Source organism: Ahaetulla prasina, chromosome 1 (genome assembly GCF_028640845.1).
Source record: "Ahaetulla prasina isolate Xishuangbanna chromosome 1, ASM2864084v1, whole genome shotgun sequence".
NCBI classification, from domain to species: domain Eukaryota; kingdom Metazoa; phylum Chordata; class Lepidosauria; order Squamata; family Colubridae; genus Ahaetulla; species Ahaetulla prasina.
The window spans coordinates 118,378,810-118,393,905 of NC_080539.1; the positions used below are offsets into that span (position 1 = coordinate 118,378,810).

The 15,096-nt window shown below is 40.3% G+C and overlaps 1 protein-coding gene across 2 annotated transcripts in view; it reads right to left on the reverse strand.

The window, feature by feature from the left end:
- Positions 1-15,096, reverse strand: part of FOXO3 (forkhead box O3) — a 141,831-nt gene that overhangs the window by 17,013 nt on the left and 109,722 nt on the right. Inside the window, exon 1 of one of the 2 annotated variants that reach the window (XM_058174262.1) lies at positions 4,435-4,545. The exons of the other annotated variant lie outside the window; for it this stretch is intronic. Within the exon in view, the coding sequence (XP_058030245.1) occupies positions 4,435-4,440 (6 nt within the window). The 5' untranslated portion in view covers positions 4,441-4,545. Of the gene's footprint in view, positions 1-4,434; positions 4,546-15,096 lie in introns of those variants that run through there. 2 annotated transcript variants of the gene reach the window in all.

Below are 15,096 nucleotides of genomic sequence, written 5' to 3' on the forward strand. Positions count from 1 at the left end.
AAGAGGTGAGCAAACCAAATAAAAGTCAATTGCCATAAGAAACGCAACAAGTCAAAACACCACTGACATGAGACATCCCATTGCCCCAAAATCAGCATGCCATTTACGGTCATACTAGAATGAACTGATGGTTGCAAGAGACATATACTGCTGGTCTAAAAGCTATTTCCATCCATTCCATTGAGATTACTTTAGGTTTATAGTAGTAAAAAAAAGGTGGCAGGGGGAGGGCTTCCAGATAAGGCTTTTATTGTCAAAATATCAAACCACACTCTCAGAATTTTTCAGAGAACCGACTGAAAGATTTCTTCCAATAATAAAAATCCTGCACATTTCTTCTAGCGATTTTAATTACCATATCAGAAAAAATAAATAAAAGGAAAGGCAGAATAAGTCGGGAAAGGTGGCAAAGGCAGAATGCCTTGTGGTTGTTACTGCTGCAACCCTCTGTCTGGACACACCCAAAGGAAGATGAGACTGGTAGGATTACAGCCTATATAGTCCAAATATAGTCCAATTGTGCAAAGCAAAGCTAGTTCTTTACAAAGCACTGAGGCCTAGGCGAAGCCCCTCTTTTCAGATTGCTAAGGCAGCCATGTCATTTGCAAGTCCTGGATGGATGCTTCCGAAGTTGGTCCTTGTTACTTTAACAATTAAAATGAGCAGCTTTGTGCTGTGCGTGTCAAAACCTTAAAAGTATTTTGGAGATAAGAATCTTGAGGAAACCACAGTATGACTGGGTCTCTTTAAACATAAGGAGGTACTTAAAAACTACTGGCAGATGTGGATCATATCCATGTGGAAAAGTGAAATGTTTTAGAAAACATGTTTTGAAAACAGAATAGTAGGAATTCACAAATTGCTGATTTTTTTTAAAAAAAAAATTATTTTATAATGTACAACGGGGATTGTCATTCAAGCTCGATGATTCACATTGGCATTGCTACATCTGACATAAAGAAGCAGGATGACATTAAGTTAATGAAAAACATCTGGAGTGTGCAAAGACATGCAGTCTACGTGCTTTTTATTCATCGTTTAAGTACATAAAAATGTTTTGTCTAAGGCCAGGTCCAGTAAAGGGAAAAAAAGTAATAAAATTCAAAGCCAGGGTTTTGTCTCTTGATCACAGCAGATATATACTGTTGTCTGTTGCCTGGAATCGCTTTTTCATAAGATGGGGAGCTACGTAAATTTGACAAACAATAAATAAAATAAACTATCACTTCAAGCAAATATAAATACATACCAAATGTCATTCTCCCTTTGTAAGTATAAATGCACACCTTCAATAAAGTAAAAGCTCTGGAGTGTTTTCTTTTCACTTTGCCAGTTTATGGCTTTGGTTCCGAGCTCTGCAAGTATTCTAATGGGTGCCTACAAATTTTCTATGAGTGAGTTTTTTTGTTTTTTCCCCCCCGGAAGGATTATAGCCCTACTGTGTACCTCCATCTATGTGTAAGCTCTCGAAACCTTTCAGTTGTCTGTAGTAGGTTATAGTAATAAAAGTAATAAAATATAGTAATAAAACAATAAAAGTAATAATAATCATCTCTGCATTGGATCAGAGTGGATTACACTGCACAGAGTTTGATGAAAATTTTATATAATTTACTGAATTTTGGAACATTAATGCAACTGTGTGTCAAAGTGTCAGGCTTTTACCCAACAAATATTCAGATTAAGACACAGTTCAAATGTGTTTAGCCTGAGTGACAAAAACCAAGCTATTACAACCATAAGACTTGAGCTTTACCTAAAGCCAACCTCCTATCTATCAAATCCTGTGTTTTGGTTATGGGCGGAGAACCACGTTGTCTCAGTGGGAGAAGAAACTAACACCTTATTGTAATAGACCAGTCTAATTTTAGTAGTTTTGGTTATGGTTTTGTTCAATTTCTTCCTCACACAAAAGTAGTTAGTAGTAAAAAAAAACCACTTCATATTCATTTCTTACTTCACAGTAATTGTTACTTACATTGTTTCTTGCTGATGGGCAATACTAGGTGATTGTTGAATGAATTAGTTTCTTAAAACAAATGTACACTACCTTCCCCTGCATTTATAACTACTGAAAACCAACCTGAGTCAATCTGAATGAACACTAGTAGTTCCCTTTCAAGCTAAATATCGTCTCCACTAGCTCATATAAGGTTCCTGCATTTCAACACTGAAGTGCAACATTCCATCCTGGGAGCAAACCAGGGGCAGGTTCCAAATCCCGTTGCTACTGGTCCACTCATGCGCGCGAAGCACATGGGCATCCAGATGGGTTGGCAGAGCCTCCCGCCAGTGCCCAATCCGGTGTGAACCGGTAGCAACCCACCACTGGATCAAATCTGTCCCAAAGATCAGAAGCACCAGGGATCCCTCTCTGCCACGCTTCCAGGCACGGTACAGTTAGCGTAATTTCTAGGGCCAATGTGCACATATTGTGTTATGTCAACAACAGCCACCAAGCAGCCTGAGCAATTCTGGGAACTTGAGTTCCTCTCTAAAATTGTTATTTGCACAGAGAGCAATGCTCTACTCGCACCAATGAAGATTTCCTTTGAAATATAAACTGAAGCTTTGCAGAAGAAATATTAAACAAAATGGTAGGAAAAAGAGAAAGGCAAAAGTTATACACGTTACGAGCCGTGGTGGCGCATTGGTCAGAATGCAGTATTGTAGGCTAATTCTGCCAACTGACAGCAGTTCGATTCTGACCAGCTCAAGGTTGACTCAGCCTTCCATCCTTCCGAGGTAGGTAAAATGAGGGTCCAGATTGTTGGGGGCAATATGCTGACTCTGCAAACCCCTTAGAGGGGGCTGTAAAGCACAGTGAAGCAGTATATACGACTCAGTGCTATTGCTAATTACATTCCCACAGAAAACATGCGTCCTTTCTCCCAATCATAAGGAACACTCCTTAGTGGAATTACCTATCCTGTTACAAATAGTGAAATGTACGCACTGAATGTGCTTTGCTGTGTTCGTTCATAAGTTTTATAAGGACAGTGGAGGACTGTTTACAATTTTGCTGACTCGATCAGAACCACTGTTTCTCATATTTCAGAATTCTATTTGCAAGTGTTTCACTTGTTTGTTCTTTATTTCTTTAGTTTAGGAACATTGGCAGATCCTTTTCAACAAAAATTTCCCCACTCTTCTGAGCTCAGTTTCTGTTTCAGTCTCTTCCATGCTGTGTTTACCTTATGGGACTTGCCCATTAATTCAGACAGCAGCTGCATGCACCTCGCCTGGAGTACAGAGGCTTTTTGTCTGGAAGGGACATGTGGTATCAATTTATCACTCTCCACAACACAACAAGGAATCCATTTGCTGGGGGGGGGAGGGAAGAACTATGTGACTTCTCTTAAAAGCACCCCCACACAATATTTTTAAAAATAAACCTACAGATTAGCAAGATGAGATACAGCTGGTGGATATGGAATCCTTGTTATATGATTGACTCTGTAAATTTAATACCTCAGTCCATTTGCAATGCAAAATAAAGAGTTCCAGTGTGCTGTATAGTCGTCAACTAGATACAAACAATTAAAATAAGCCTTGCAATATATCTTTTCACAATACATGATTTGGAAGCGATTAACAGTTAGCAGCAGCTTCTGATTAGTTACTCTGAGTGCTTGTTTTAGCCTCCTTGAATGGCTTTCTGAGCAGGGTAAGCAGGGGTAAAAATAACCTAGAAGCACTGGGAAAAAAAAATCTCTAGTGGGGTTGTATTCTAAATGCATTGTGCAACAGTATGCATCTTTATTATGGAAAATACATTACTCTTATATTTATATTGTTTTTAAATAACATTTCCAGACATCTCCCTTTCAGGTGACTGATATGTATCTGAACCTGGGGTTCTACTACAGTATTATAATAATAATAATAACAACAGAGTTGGAAGGGACCTTGGAGGCCTTCTAGTCCAACCCCCTGCCCAGGCAGGAAACCCTACACCATCTCAGACAGATGGTTATCCAACATTAAATCATTTCAACTGAGGAAGGAAGGGAGGGAGGAGGCTCCCACAGCTGTAAAATTTTAATGTGAGCTGAATGAGGAGAAGAAACAGACAAAACTCTTAAATTGCACATTTTTTAAAAATGGCCACTTAGCCATTCCAATATTGAACATGGTTGTCCAATGAAACAGAAGGTTGTGGGGGAGGGAAGGCAAGAACAGGGGAAGGGAAGGGACGTCCCCAGTATATGTGGCAGGCAGGCAGGCCAAATGCCCAGGATATAGTGGTCATTCCAGCCAGAGTCTGAAAGGGAGGTAGCATTCCTGTCACAGCACCCTCAAGCCAATAGGGCCACAGGCATGCCTGCAGTGGATGGAAGTGTGACAGGTGTCCACTTTGCCTGGCTTGCATTGGCAGAAGTCAGAACAATACTATTTTTAATGTGGAGCAACAAAAGGTGGGCAGAGATTCACCTTCATGGGAGGTGATGATTAAGTTTGGCATTCCTGTCTTCAAGAAATGACCAGTGGACCATCTTTTTGCTGGGGCAAGAAAGAAATTCATTTCAGCTCCAAAGAGAAATAAAGTTCCTTAAGGTCTAAAATATAAGGAAAAAGGCATTATTTTCAAGTTTTATTCTAAAGCTCTGAACACAGAGACAATATTAAATATTTATTACACTTATATCGTATCTTGTTTGAAAATCAGCTCATGGTGGAATTTATTCCTGTGAAATAAATTGGCTGAGGGACAGCAACTGAACAATGGCCATCCAGGGATGAGCGATTTGAACTCCAAGCTCCCTAGAATGATCTGAGTACTTGTACAATGTTCACACAACATACACACACTTGGTTAATTTAACCATGGCTTACTCAGTTAACTAAAATTTCTGGATGTGCAGGATATAGTGAACCATAAACAAATAAGATAAATCTGTTATCTTTGCAAAATATCCTTAGCTAAAATGTGACCGTTCAATTTGTAGATCAGTGTATTTATCGCTCAGTGTTTACAAATGTTGCTTCTATTTGTCTTTAAGAATAAAGGTGAAAAGGGAGATACTGGATTTAGTTTCTCCAGAAGTCTATCAACCATGAGAAGAACACTAATTTGCCTTCCCTTAGCCCGACTGACCTTAGAGATAGGGTCTCTAGCCACAGCCCACTACCAAGCCTTGAGCTGTTCAGAACCGGGCCACAGAAGTGACGGGCAAGAGTGTGAATGTGCATCCCTAGTTGCATTAGCAGCAGGTGGGTGGGTTCACATGCCACTGCTTCAGTAGTGGGTTTCAATTTTGGCTGCTACCAGTTCGCTCCAGGCAGGTGGGTGGAGCCTCTTGCCACCACTGCTAACAGTTCGCCTGATCCGGGGTGAACTAATAGCAACCCACCACTGCACTGCTCACACAAAACCACCCCCTCTCTTCCCCTGCTGATCCACAAAGCCGGAAAGATGGGGCAACTCTGCCTTATAAGAACTCTGCCTTGAGATGACCTATGTGTCTGCTTAAACTACCTTGACATCACTTCCAAAGTAAGTTTATTGGGGTTAAGGTCAAAATAGAAATTAGGAGGACAGATGGAACAGAAAACAAGCAACAGGGGGGATAAGGAAGTAAGAAATCCTTATAAGAAATAATGATAAGTATTCTCATCTTGGTAGAGAGAAGTGCTGGAAGGAGAGTCCAGCAAATAGTTTATTCTTTCTAATAATGCTACTAAACTTGAAGGGATCCAGGCGATTGAAGATAATGAACATGACAAGTTAAGGTACATTTCTGTAGTTTATTGAGCATTATAGCCTTGCTTCTGAAAAGCACACTGTCTTACCTTAATACAACAATTAAATTAAAATCAGTAGTTGCTCTATATGATGGTATTTTTCTTGCAGATCTTTCAGAAATGAATCAACAAATGGGTGGAGGTATAAATGAATGAAGGGGACACTTTGATGTTTTTCTTCTTAGAATTTCCCCCTCCCCCAGTCACATTTTATAATAAAGCATGAGAGGCTGACTGTGGAAGAAGAGTTATAGCTTGCTCTGTGAGGAAAGATACACTGCATGGGCTTAGTGGCCTTTTATCCATTTTTCAATGCAGCCCAATCACTTATTATCTGTTCTAGAGAGACACCCTGAAGAGTTATGATTCTAATTTAGCTCAATTTACAACTGGGTACCTCTTTCAGCTCTACCTTAATTCCTTTAATTGCTAACATTATCAGACAAACATATTAATTTATAATTTTTGTTGGTATAAACACTTGCATGCTTGAGAAATTTAGGTGCTAAAATTATCTTAATCTGCTTTCTTGTTTGCTGAAAGGGGATAGTGGGTGGTTGGGAAACACACCACAAGAAAACATTCAAGGCATTTCAGTTTTCCCCTTACCAGAATGACTGTTAAAACCTTTTGACTTTAGAGGATTGTACCTGAATCCAAGTCAGTGTTGGTGCCTGATGACTGCCTGAGCAATCCCTGAATTTTTCTTAGCAAGATTTTAAAAGTGGTTTGCCATCGCCTTCTTCTTTGAGCTGAGAGCCCAAGTCACCCAGCTGCCTTTATGTCTAATATGGGTTTAGAATTCCTGTTTCTAGCCCGATGTCTTAGAGGATTACATTGAGCTATTTTCACTTAATATTCCAATCTTTGCACCAATTGATACAAACAAGGTTATCTGTGAGTCAGATGAGTGGGTGGTATAGAAACGTGAATAAACAAACAAACAAACAAGCAAGCAAGCAAACAAACAGAATAGTTTGTCGCTGGTGTCTTTGTTTTACTTTAGTATTAATCTCTCTCCATGTCTTCCCTTTTTCCTTTCTTCACATAAATTATAATTTTTAAGACTGCCTAACATGTGCTGTCGGGATTATAAATTATAATCCCGACAACACATGTTAGGCAGTCTTATGAAGTAGCAACTTTGTCTATTCTCAACATGGCCACAATGATGGACATTGAACACCTATTAAACAGAGAACAGGAAAAATTGCTTTCTTCCATCTCTTAATCCTTCAGGATCCTCCTTTCTAGCCCACAGCTGCTCTGTGTCCTGGGTGGGGTGGGGGGGGGGTGGAGCAGGGCAGATGACATCCTTTCAAAGTATTGGGCTGTAGCCACGCACCATTTTTATTGTCTAAGAATGCCCATAGAGTCAATTCCATGAGATAATAAAATAACTTAGAAGTATAGTTTTGGAATACTGAAGGCACAACCTGGGATTTCTGAGAACTACAGCTGACGTCTTTTTTCCCCTTCAGGGCCTGTATGTAGCATTAGACACTGGATTTGAGGAAACACTAAAACACACATATAAAACTTATCCTTGCTGAAGGAAAGATACACATAAGCTACCTGACCTCAGCTGGGGGTGGGGGTGGGGGGAAGCTGCACTCTTTCTATCCCACACAAACAACAAGACCTTTGGAGACAATAACAGATAAAGCTCAACAGATCTGGAAAAATACTGAGCCATAGGAATTATGGGACTGTCTTAAGACATCTTTACAGTCTGACTTTCACATATTGTGATTATCTTAAAGTATCTCTGTTGTTAAGAGATGTAAAGAAGATTTTAAATTGAGGTCCCTCTGATTGCAGTACCTGCTTGTGGAATTCCCTGCATATGGAGCCTCACCCAAGTGTCTCCATCTTCACACAAATACTACACACACCTAGTGAAGACCTCTTTTTCAGAGTGTCCTTAAAATTTCAAGTCCAATTTGACTTTACTTAAACGGTACTGGACTTTATAGTTGCTGCCTTGGATTTTACCAATGCCCTTTTATGTTATTGTGTTCATTTTAATGTCACTATTTTAATGCCATTATCTTAATTATTACTATTGATTGTTTGATTGTTTGATTATGTGCCATCAAGTCATTTCAACTCCTGGCAACCACAGATATAGATTTTCTCCATGATGATTTATCCTTAACTTGTTCTTTCAGGCCTCTTAACAATGCGCTCACTGCTGCCTTGTTGGTAGTTGTCCTTTTCTTTTCTTTTCTTTTCTTTTTTCTTTTCTTTTCTTTCTTCCACCTTTCCTTGAATGAGAGTCTTTTACAGAGAGCTGGGTTTTCAGATAATATATCTAAAAATTATCACAGTATTCAGTATTTCGAGAGTTGTCTAAAAGTTTAAACAATGAATGAATGAATAACAAGTGTCCTCTCTATAGTTGCATTTTAATTTTTCAATTCCTTAGAAGCAGCTGAATGTGTCTTCTGACATACACAAGGCAACTCACTGAAACCAAATGTGTACAACCAGAATCATGGTCAGAATATCTAAATCAATCTACTCTCTCCCTCTCTTTTTAATGATATTATTCTAAATTACTACAATAAACACCAACTCCATCCCCAGCTGAAAATATAGCATCTGGGAATTGGCTGAACACATCAGACTTTCAGTTAGCCACACCACTTCCAGTTACCCTATAGGCAGCCATCCGCTGACCGCAGGAGACTTCTAATAAGTAACATTTGTTTTGTTTAGTGAGAATGATGCTTGCCATTTACTTTTTTCCACTGGGAAATGCATGTGTGGGGGCAGGAGAGGTGAGGGATGATGGGAGAAAGAAAACACGAGCAAAACATCACGGTAAAAATACCCAAATGCTGAATTTTTCAAAAGGCTGATCAAAAATGAGTGGAGCAGCACAACGATGAAAGGAGGGGGGGGGGGAGATAAGAAACAAAGAACTGTTTCTTCCCGTCAAAAGAAACATTCCAAATAGAGCTTTATGAGAAGAGATGCCAATGGTTAAACAGTTGTGTGGCGTTTATTTTTCAAAGTTAGAAACCGTCTCAGTAGCTTCTTGCCCAGCTGTTTTTGTTCTTGGAAAACTACAGAGAACATTCCATTCCATTCCATTCTACTCCACCAAACCTGCACTTCCGGCACACGCATGGACACTGGAACCAACTCTGGCAGATTCACACACACACCCTTCATCCCGTACAACTGTCTTTTGACCAAACACTTCAGCGAGACCTGATAATACAGGCTGTAAATGTGTATTTGCGATTTCTGCACAATGGAATTCTTGCGAGTATTCCACTGCAATGCCTATTGTATCATCAGGGGCTGCTCTCTGCGTAACAAAGAAGCTTAAGAAAAATAATTTAGAATATTGAAGCAAGGCTTGTTGTTGTAGAATTCAAAGGGACAGGCCAGGGTCAGTCCCCAGAAGCAAGCAAGTAAAGAAGCACCTGGTGAAAGGTCTGCTTCAGAGCAGCTCTTAGGACTGCAGGCGATTTAAAGCCTTGGTCAAGTTCCAATTGAGAACCTTTGTGGGAATTAAAGTAAGGCAGTCTATACGGCAGTTTTTAAGATTAAGAAATTAATCAGGAGTGCAGAGTTGAATGGTGTTTGAAAAAGGAAATTCTAAGTTCTTAAAATGTTTGATATTTCTCAGGCTATACGGCTGCTAAAACTGTGTTTTAATATTCACTCCCTAGGCAATAAAAGTATTGTTTATTCCCTAGGGAGTGTTTTTAAAATTAAAGTGTTTCTTTAACTTTTCTTCTGTCAGACTCCTTTTCACTGTTAAAAATTATGGAGGACCTCAAAAGAGGTCCTTTGTTTCTATGGATTATATTTATTGATATTTACCATATTAAAAATTAAGATTGACACAGTCAATAATATTAAGAGAGTTGGAAGGGACCTTGGAGGTCTTCTGCTCCAACCCCCTGCTTAGGCAGGAAACCCTACATCACTTCAGACAAATGGTTATCCAACATCTTCTTAAAAATTTCCAGTGTTGGAGCATTCACAACCTCTGCAGGCAAGTTGTTCCACTGATTAATTGTTCTAACTGTCAGGAAATTTCTCCTTAGTTCTAAGTTGCTTCTCTCCTTGATTAGTTTCCACCCATTGCTTCTTACTCTATCCTCAGGTGCTTTGGAGAATAGCTTGACTCCCTCTTCTTTGTGGCAGCCCCTGAGATATTGGAACACTGTTATCATGTCTCCCCTAGTCCTTCTTTTCATTAAACTAGACATACCCAGTTCCTGCAACCGTTCTTCATATGTTTTAGCCTCCAGTCCCCTAATCATTTTTGTTGCTCTTCTCTTGTTTGATGGGATTTTAATATTGTATTATTTTTCAGCATAGGGTGGCAACTCATTGTGATTTCGAGGACCCCTTGGGTGTCCTCAGACTATACTTTGAAAAACACTTCAGTAAAGTATGGGCAGATATGTTACTTACCCATTTCAATCCAGCTAATGGCGACTGGTTATTTTTTTTCAAAATTATATCTTTTGTGTTTTGTTATAAATATAATACAATATGTTATTTTATAACCTGCAGTGAAACACAATTGAATATATATGGACATGCTTGCAGGAAGACTGTAGGAAGATACGGGGTGGGGGGTGGGGGGGCAACAGGAAGATGCTAGAAAGTTAACAGTTAATACCAGGGGTGGGTTCCAAATTTTTTTTACTACCAGTTCTGTGGGCGTGGCTTGTTTGGTGGGCATGGCTTGTCAGTCACGTGACTGTGTAGGTGTGGCTTGTCGGTCATGTGACTGGGTGAGCGTGGCTTGTCGGTCATGTGACTGTGTGGGCGTGGCTAGGGGGTCACGATCCTAGTTCCCCCTACAAGGATTCCCCCATCTGAACCTTTTGCAATCCCCCAAAGGGTCAAAGGGAACCAGATTCCATACAGCTCTGAACCCTTAAAGCAAAACAAATACAAATGGTCCTCGCTTAATGGCCAGTTGCTTAGCAAGTGTTCTAATTTACATGTCTAGTTTAATGAAAAGAAGGACTATTCCAATATTTCATGGGTTGCCACAAAGAAAAGGGAGTCAAGCTGTTTTCCAAAGCACCTGAGGGAAGGATAAGAAGAAATGGGTGGAAACTAATGAAGAAGCATCTTAGAACTAAGGATAAATATTTTGACAGTTAGAACAATTAATCAGTGGAACAACTTGCCTCCAGAAGTTGTGAATGCTCCAACACTGGAAGTTTCTAAGAAGAGGTTGGATAACCACTTGTCTGAAGTGGTGTAGGATTTTATGCTTTTAAAAAGTTAATACAGTTTAGGGGGAAAAAACAAAGCTATAGTAGAAATAGATTTAGAATAGAATAGAATAACAGAATGGGAAGAGACCTTGGAGGTCTTCTAGTCCAAGCCCCTGCTTAAGCAGGAAACCCTACATCACTTTAGACAAATGGTTATCCAACATCTTCTTAAAAACTTTCAGTGTTGGAGCATTCACAACTTCTGGAGGCAAGTTGTTCCACTGATTAATTGTTCTAACTGTCAGGAAATTTCTCCTTAGTTCTAGGATGCTTCTTCATTAGTTTCCACTCATTTCTTCTTATTCCCTCCCTCTCGTTCTCATCTCTCTCTTTCTCCTCCTCGCTTTCTCTCTCATCTGTATCCCTCTCTTTCTCTCGTATTCTCTTTCTCATCTCTCTCTCTCTCTCCCCCACACATCTTTCTCCCTCTCTTTCTCCCCCTTTCTCTCTCATCTTTCTCCCTTTTTCTCTCTTTCTCCATCTCTCTCTTTGTCATCGCTCTCTTTCTCCCCCCTTCTTTCTCTCGTGTGTGTGTGTGTTTGTGTGTGTGTGTTTGTGTGTGTGTGTGCACGCACGCGCGCACGTGCAAACCTGATAGACGACAGAGCCATCCACTTCCCTGGCACAGGAAGGGGTTTGAGACTGCCTTGCGGCCCTGAGCACCAACATCACAACTGCGCCTTCCTCTTTCCCCCTCTCTTGTTGCAGTCTCGCTCTCTTCTTCTTTCCCCCTCCCTCACGAGCCTGCCGTTCCCCTCGCGGCACCTGCAGGGCTGAAGCCCCCTCTTCTCTTTCCTGAGGCACGGGCTTTAACAGAGGGGAAACAAAAGTGACCAAAGGATGCAGGTCCTCCCAGAGCAACAGCTGCTTGGCTTGCCCTAACAAATCTCCTTTTTTTCTTCCTCCCCCCCCCCCCCGCCCGCCTCATTTTTTAACTCACCGCTTTAGAGCAGAGGTCTTCAAACTTACCAGCTTTAAGACTTGTGGACTTCACCTCCCAGAATTCTGCCAAGTTTGAAGACCTCTGCTTTAGAGGCAGCACATCCAGGCAAAGCCCAGGAGGCACGCGCACAAGGGGCATCCTCCTTTTCACTCAGCAGCGAGAGGAAATAAGGAGGCCAGCAGGTAAAGGTTCACTCGCTTGCTTTGCTCACCTGCTTCCCCTGCCTTTTCTCGGCTCCCCTCATCTTGCAGCCAGCTTTCTCATTTAGGGAGAAGCTGCAGTTTCAAAGATTGGGAGGTCTGCACAGCAAGAGAAAGGGCAGTGAAACTTGCAAGAGCGGAGACGGGAGAGCAAAGCAAGCAATGCTTCGGGCTGCCAGCGGGCCTCTTTATCCCTCTCGCTCCCAAGGCAGCCAGGTAGCACAACACAAGGCTGCTCCAGAGGGTGGGGATGGGGCGGTTGGAAGACCAGGCACTTCCACATCGTGATCGGGCTTGCAAGGCAATGGGATGCGCGTGCGCAAAAAACATGGTGGCGACCGAACATGGCAGCTGCGGCGAGCGAGCGGCGAGCGGGAGACTGGTTCAGGGGCATGGCCAGCTGGTCATTGTTAACGTTCGGCGACCTTGGCCATATTTTTGCTAATGGTTCACACGAACCAGTGCAAACCGGTAGCAACCCACCATTGGTTAATACCCCAATTGTGTGGTGCTTACAGTGTGACCTTGCTGATTCAAGTCTTGATAGTGAATCTCTTCAGGAACATTGAGGAAGGAGCGTTTCTAGAGCGGACACATGTGAATGATACCTGCTGTGTGCCTAAATACTGGTGGAGCAAACAAAGACTATAGAGGCTAAAATTACACAATCATTTCCTACAGAAGCATTTGGTTTACGGAGTGGTCAAAGTCTATGGGTGCTTAGATTAAAGGACACACCAATTTCCATTCTTATATTTCTAGGTAGTCCTACCTATCTTTTCTTTTTCTTCCACATCTCCTTTGTTTCATCTTCATTTGTGATAGCCGCTTTTCTATTAGTTCATTAAAAGCCTATCGAGATGCATTTAAATAGCTCGCACCGTAGAATCAATAGCAGTGGTAGTGGAGCACGAGGCCTCCGGACTGCAAAATAAAGAGGAGAGAGGAGCGCCTTTGTAAACTACAACTGAATTTAAAAAAAAAAAATTCAAAAATGGAATGCATATGGTGTGCAACAATTACTCATTTGTGAGCCCCCTCAGTATATCCTATATATATCATTCATATGCCTTTGAAGATCTAATTTGCTTGTCTGCAGATTTTCCCAATCAGCTAAGATTAACCTACTACAGGCATGATCTTGACATCCGTTACATTATTTCCTGCCCCCCAACTCCTTTTTTTTTTTGCTTCTGAATATTTAATCATCTTGCTCAATGAAGACCTTGGTTAAAACTCAGAAACCCACCTCCTAATCTTAAACTTTCAGTTGTCCTAATCCGAGTATTGCCTCAAAATGGATTTGGGTCATTTATTACTGTAATGGTCATATGGCTTTTCCTTTTTATAATAAATGCTTCTAGCATATGAAGAGAATGCATTTTATAGAATATAATAACACCAGAGCAACATATTAACTGAATAGAATAGAATTTTTTTTATTGGCCAAGTGTGATTGGACACACAAGGAATTTGTCTTGGTGCATATGCTCTCAGTGTACATAAAAGAAAAGATATGTACATTTTTATGAGAGGTGAATTTACAAAAGCAGAATTAAATTTTTGCTTGTCTACATTGTCCACACAAGCTTTTATATATACATAGCCAATTATTTTCCTAGTCAGGTTGTTCCTTTTCAGAAAAGGAACATAAGAAGGACTCACATTTCTCTTTTAGTGTTATGTCCCTCCAATTTCTTTCAAGACCTCAATGTTACTTTTAATGCGAAAGATTACAGAGATGAGTCAGAACTAGTTTTCCTGTTATGAAATCTACCTACTTTTGGAAATTGTGACTAAACTAGCTTCTCTCTGACAGGAAATGCTGTATATTCATGGGAAAGGAGCAAATACTAAAACTAATCAAACTACTGTGTCAGCAAAGTCTGAAAGAGCTTGATCCTAAATACACTTCTTGGGCAAAATGTGATGTCCATATGCTACATCAACCAGACCAAGTTATACATCACACATAAGTTTTATAACTTATGACTTAATGGACTTATTCTCCTAGAAATCTGAAGAGCATTAACTGGAAATAACATTTATCTGTATTTATGTACTGCTTTATATATAAAATGTCATGTTACATTGTATGACTTTCCATACTTATATGCTTCAGAAACTATCCCAAAGAGATGATAAGAGATGTTTTAAGGAGACAATATCATATTTTTACCCTACAGATTAGTTCTAGGGGGAGTTGGCAATGAAGGGGATTATCGTGCACATCTAGGGGGCACCAGAGAGGAGAAAGCGGGTATAAGGAATGACACATTGAGTAATGTGTATTTCTCCCTTGTTACCTGATATCACTTTAGCATTTTCACACATGTCCAGCATGCACAGATCAACAAGACTGCCTCCATGTAAGCCTTATGGATCATAATAATCAGGGGTCTCTGGTGGCTCAGCAGACTAAGTCTGTCTGTTATTAACACAGCTGCTTGCAATTACTGCAGGTTCAAGTCCCACCAGGCCCAAGGTTGACTCAGCCTTCCATCCTTTATAAGGTAGGTAAAATGAGGACCCAGATTGTTGGGGGCAATAAAAGTTGACTTTGTATATAATATACAAATGGATGAAGACTATTGCTTAACACAATGTAAGCCGCCCTGAGTCTTCGGAGAAGGGCGGGATATAAATTCAAATTTAAAAAAAAATAATTGAATTCCCTTTGACTGATGAATTTATGGGTTTCTGTTGAGTTCATCTGCTATGCCATAATGTGGTTGGTTTGATTTTGGCTTTGTTCAATACAGATAGTCCTCAAGTTATGACTACAATTGAGCCCCAAATTTATGTTGCTAAGTGAAAAATTTGTTAAGTGAGTCTTGCCCCATTTTATGACCTTTTTTGCCACACTTATGAAGTGAATCACTGCAATTGTTAAATTATATGATTTGATATATTATAATATCAAAACAAGAATCCAATAAAATATAGT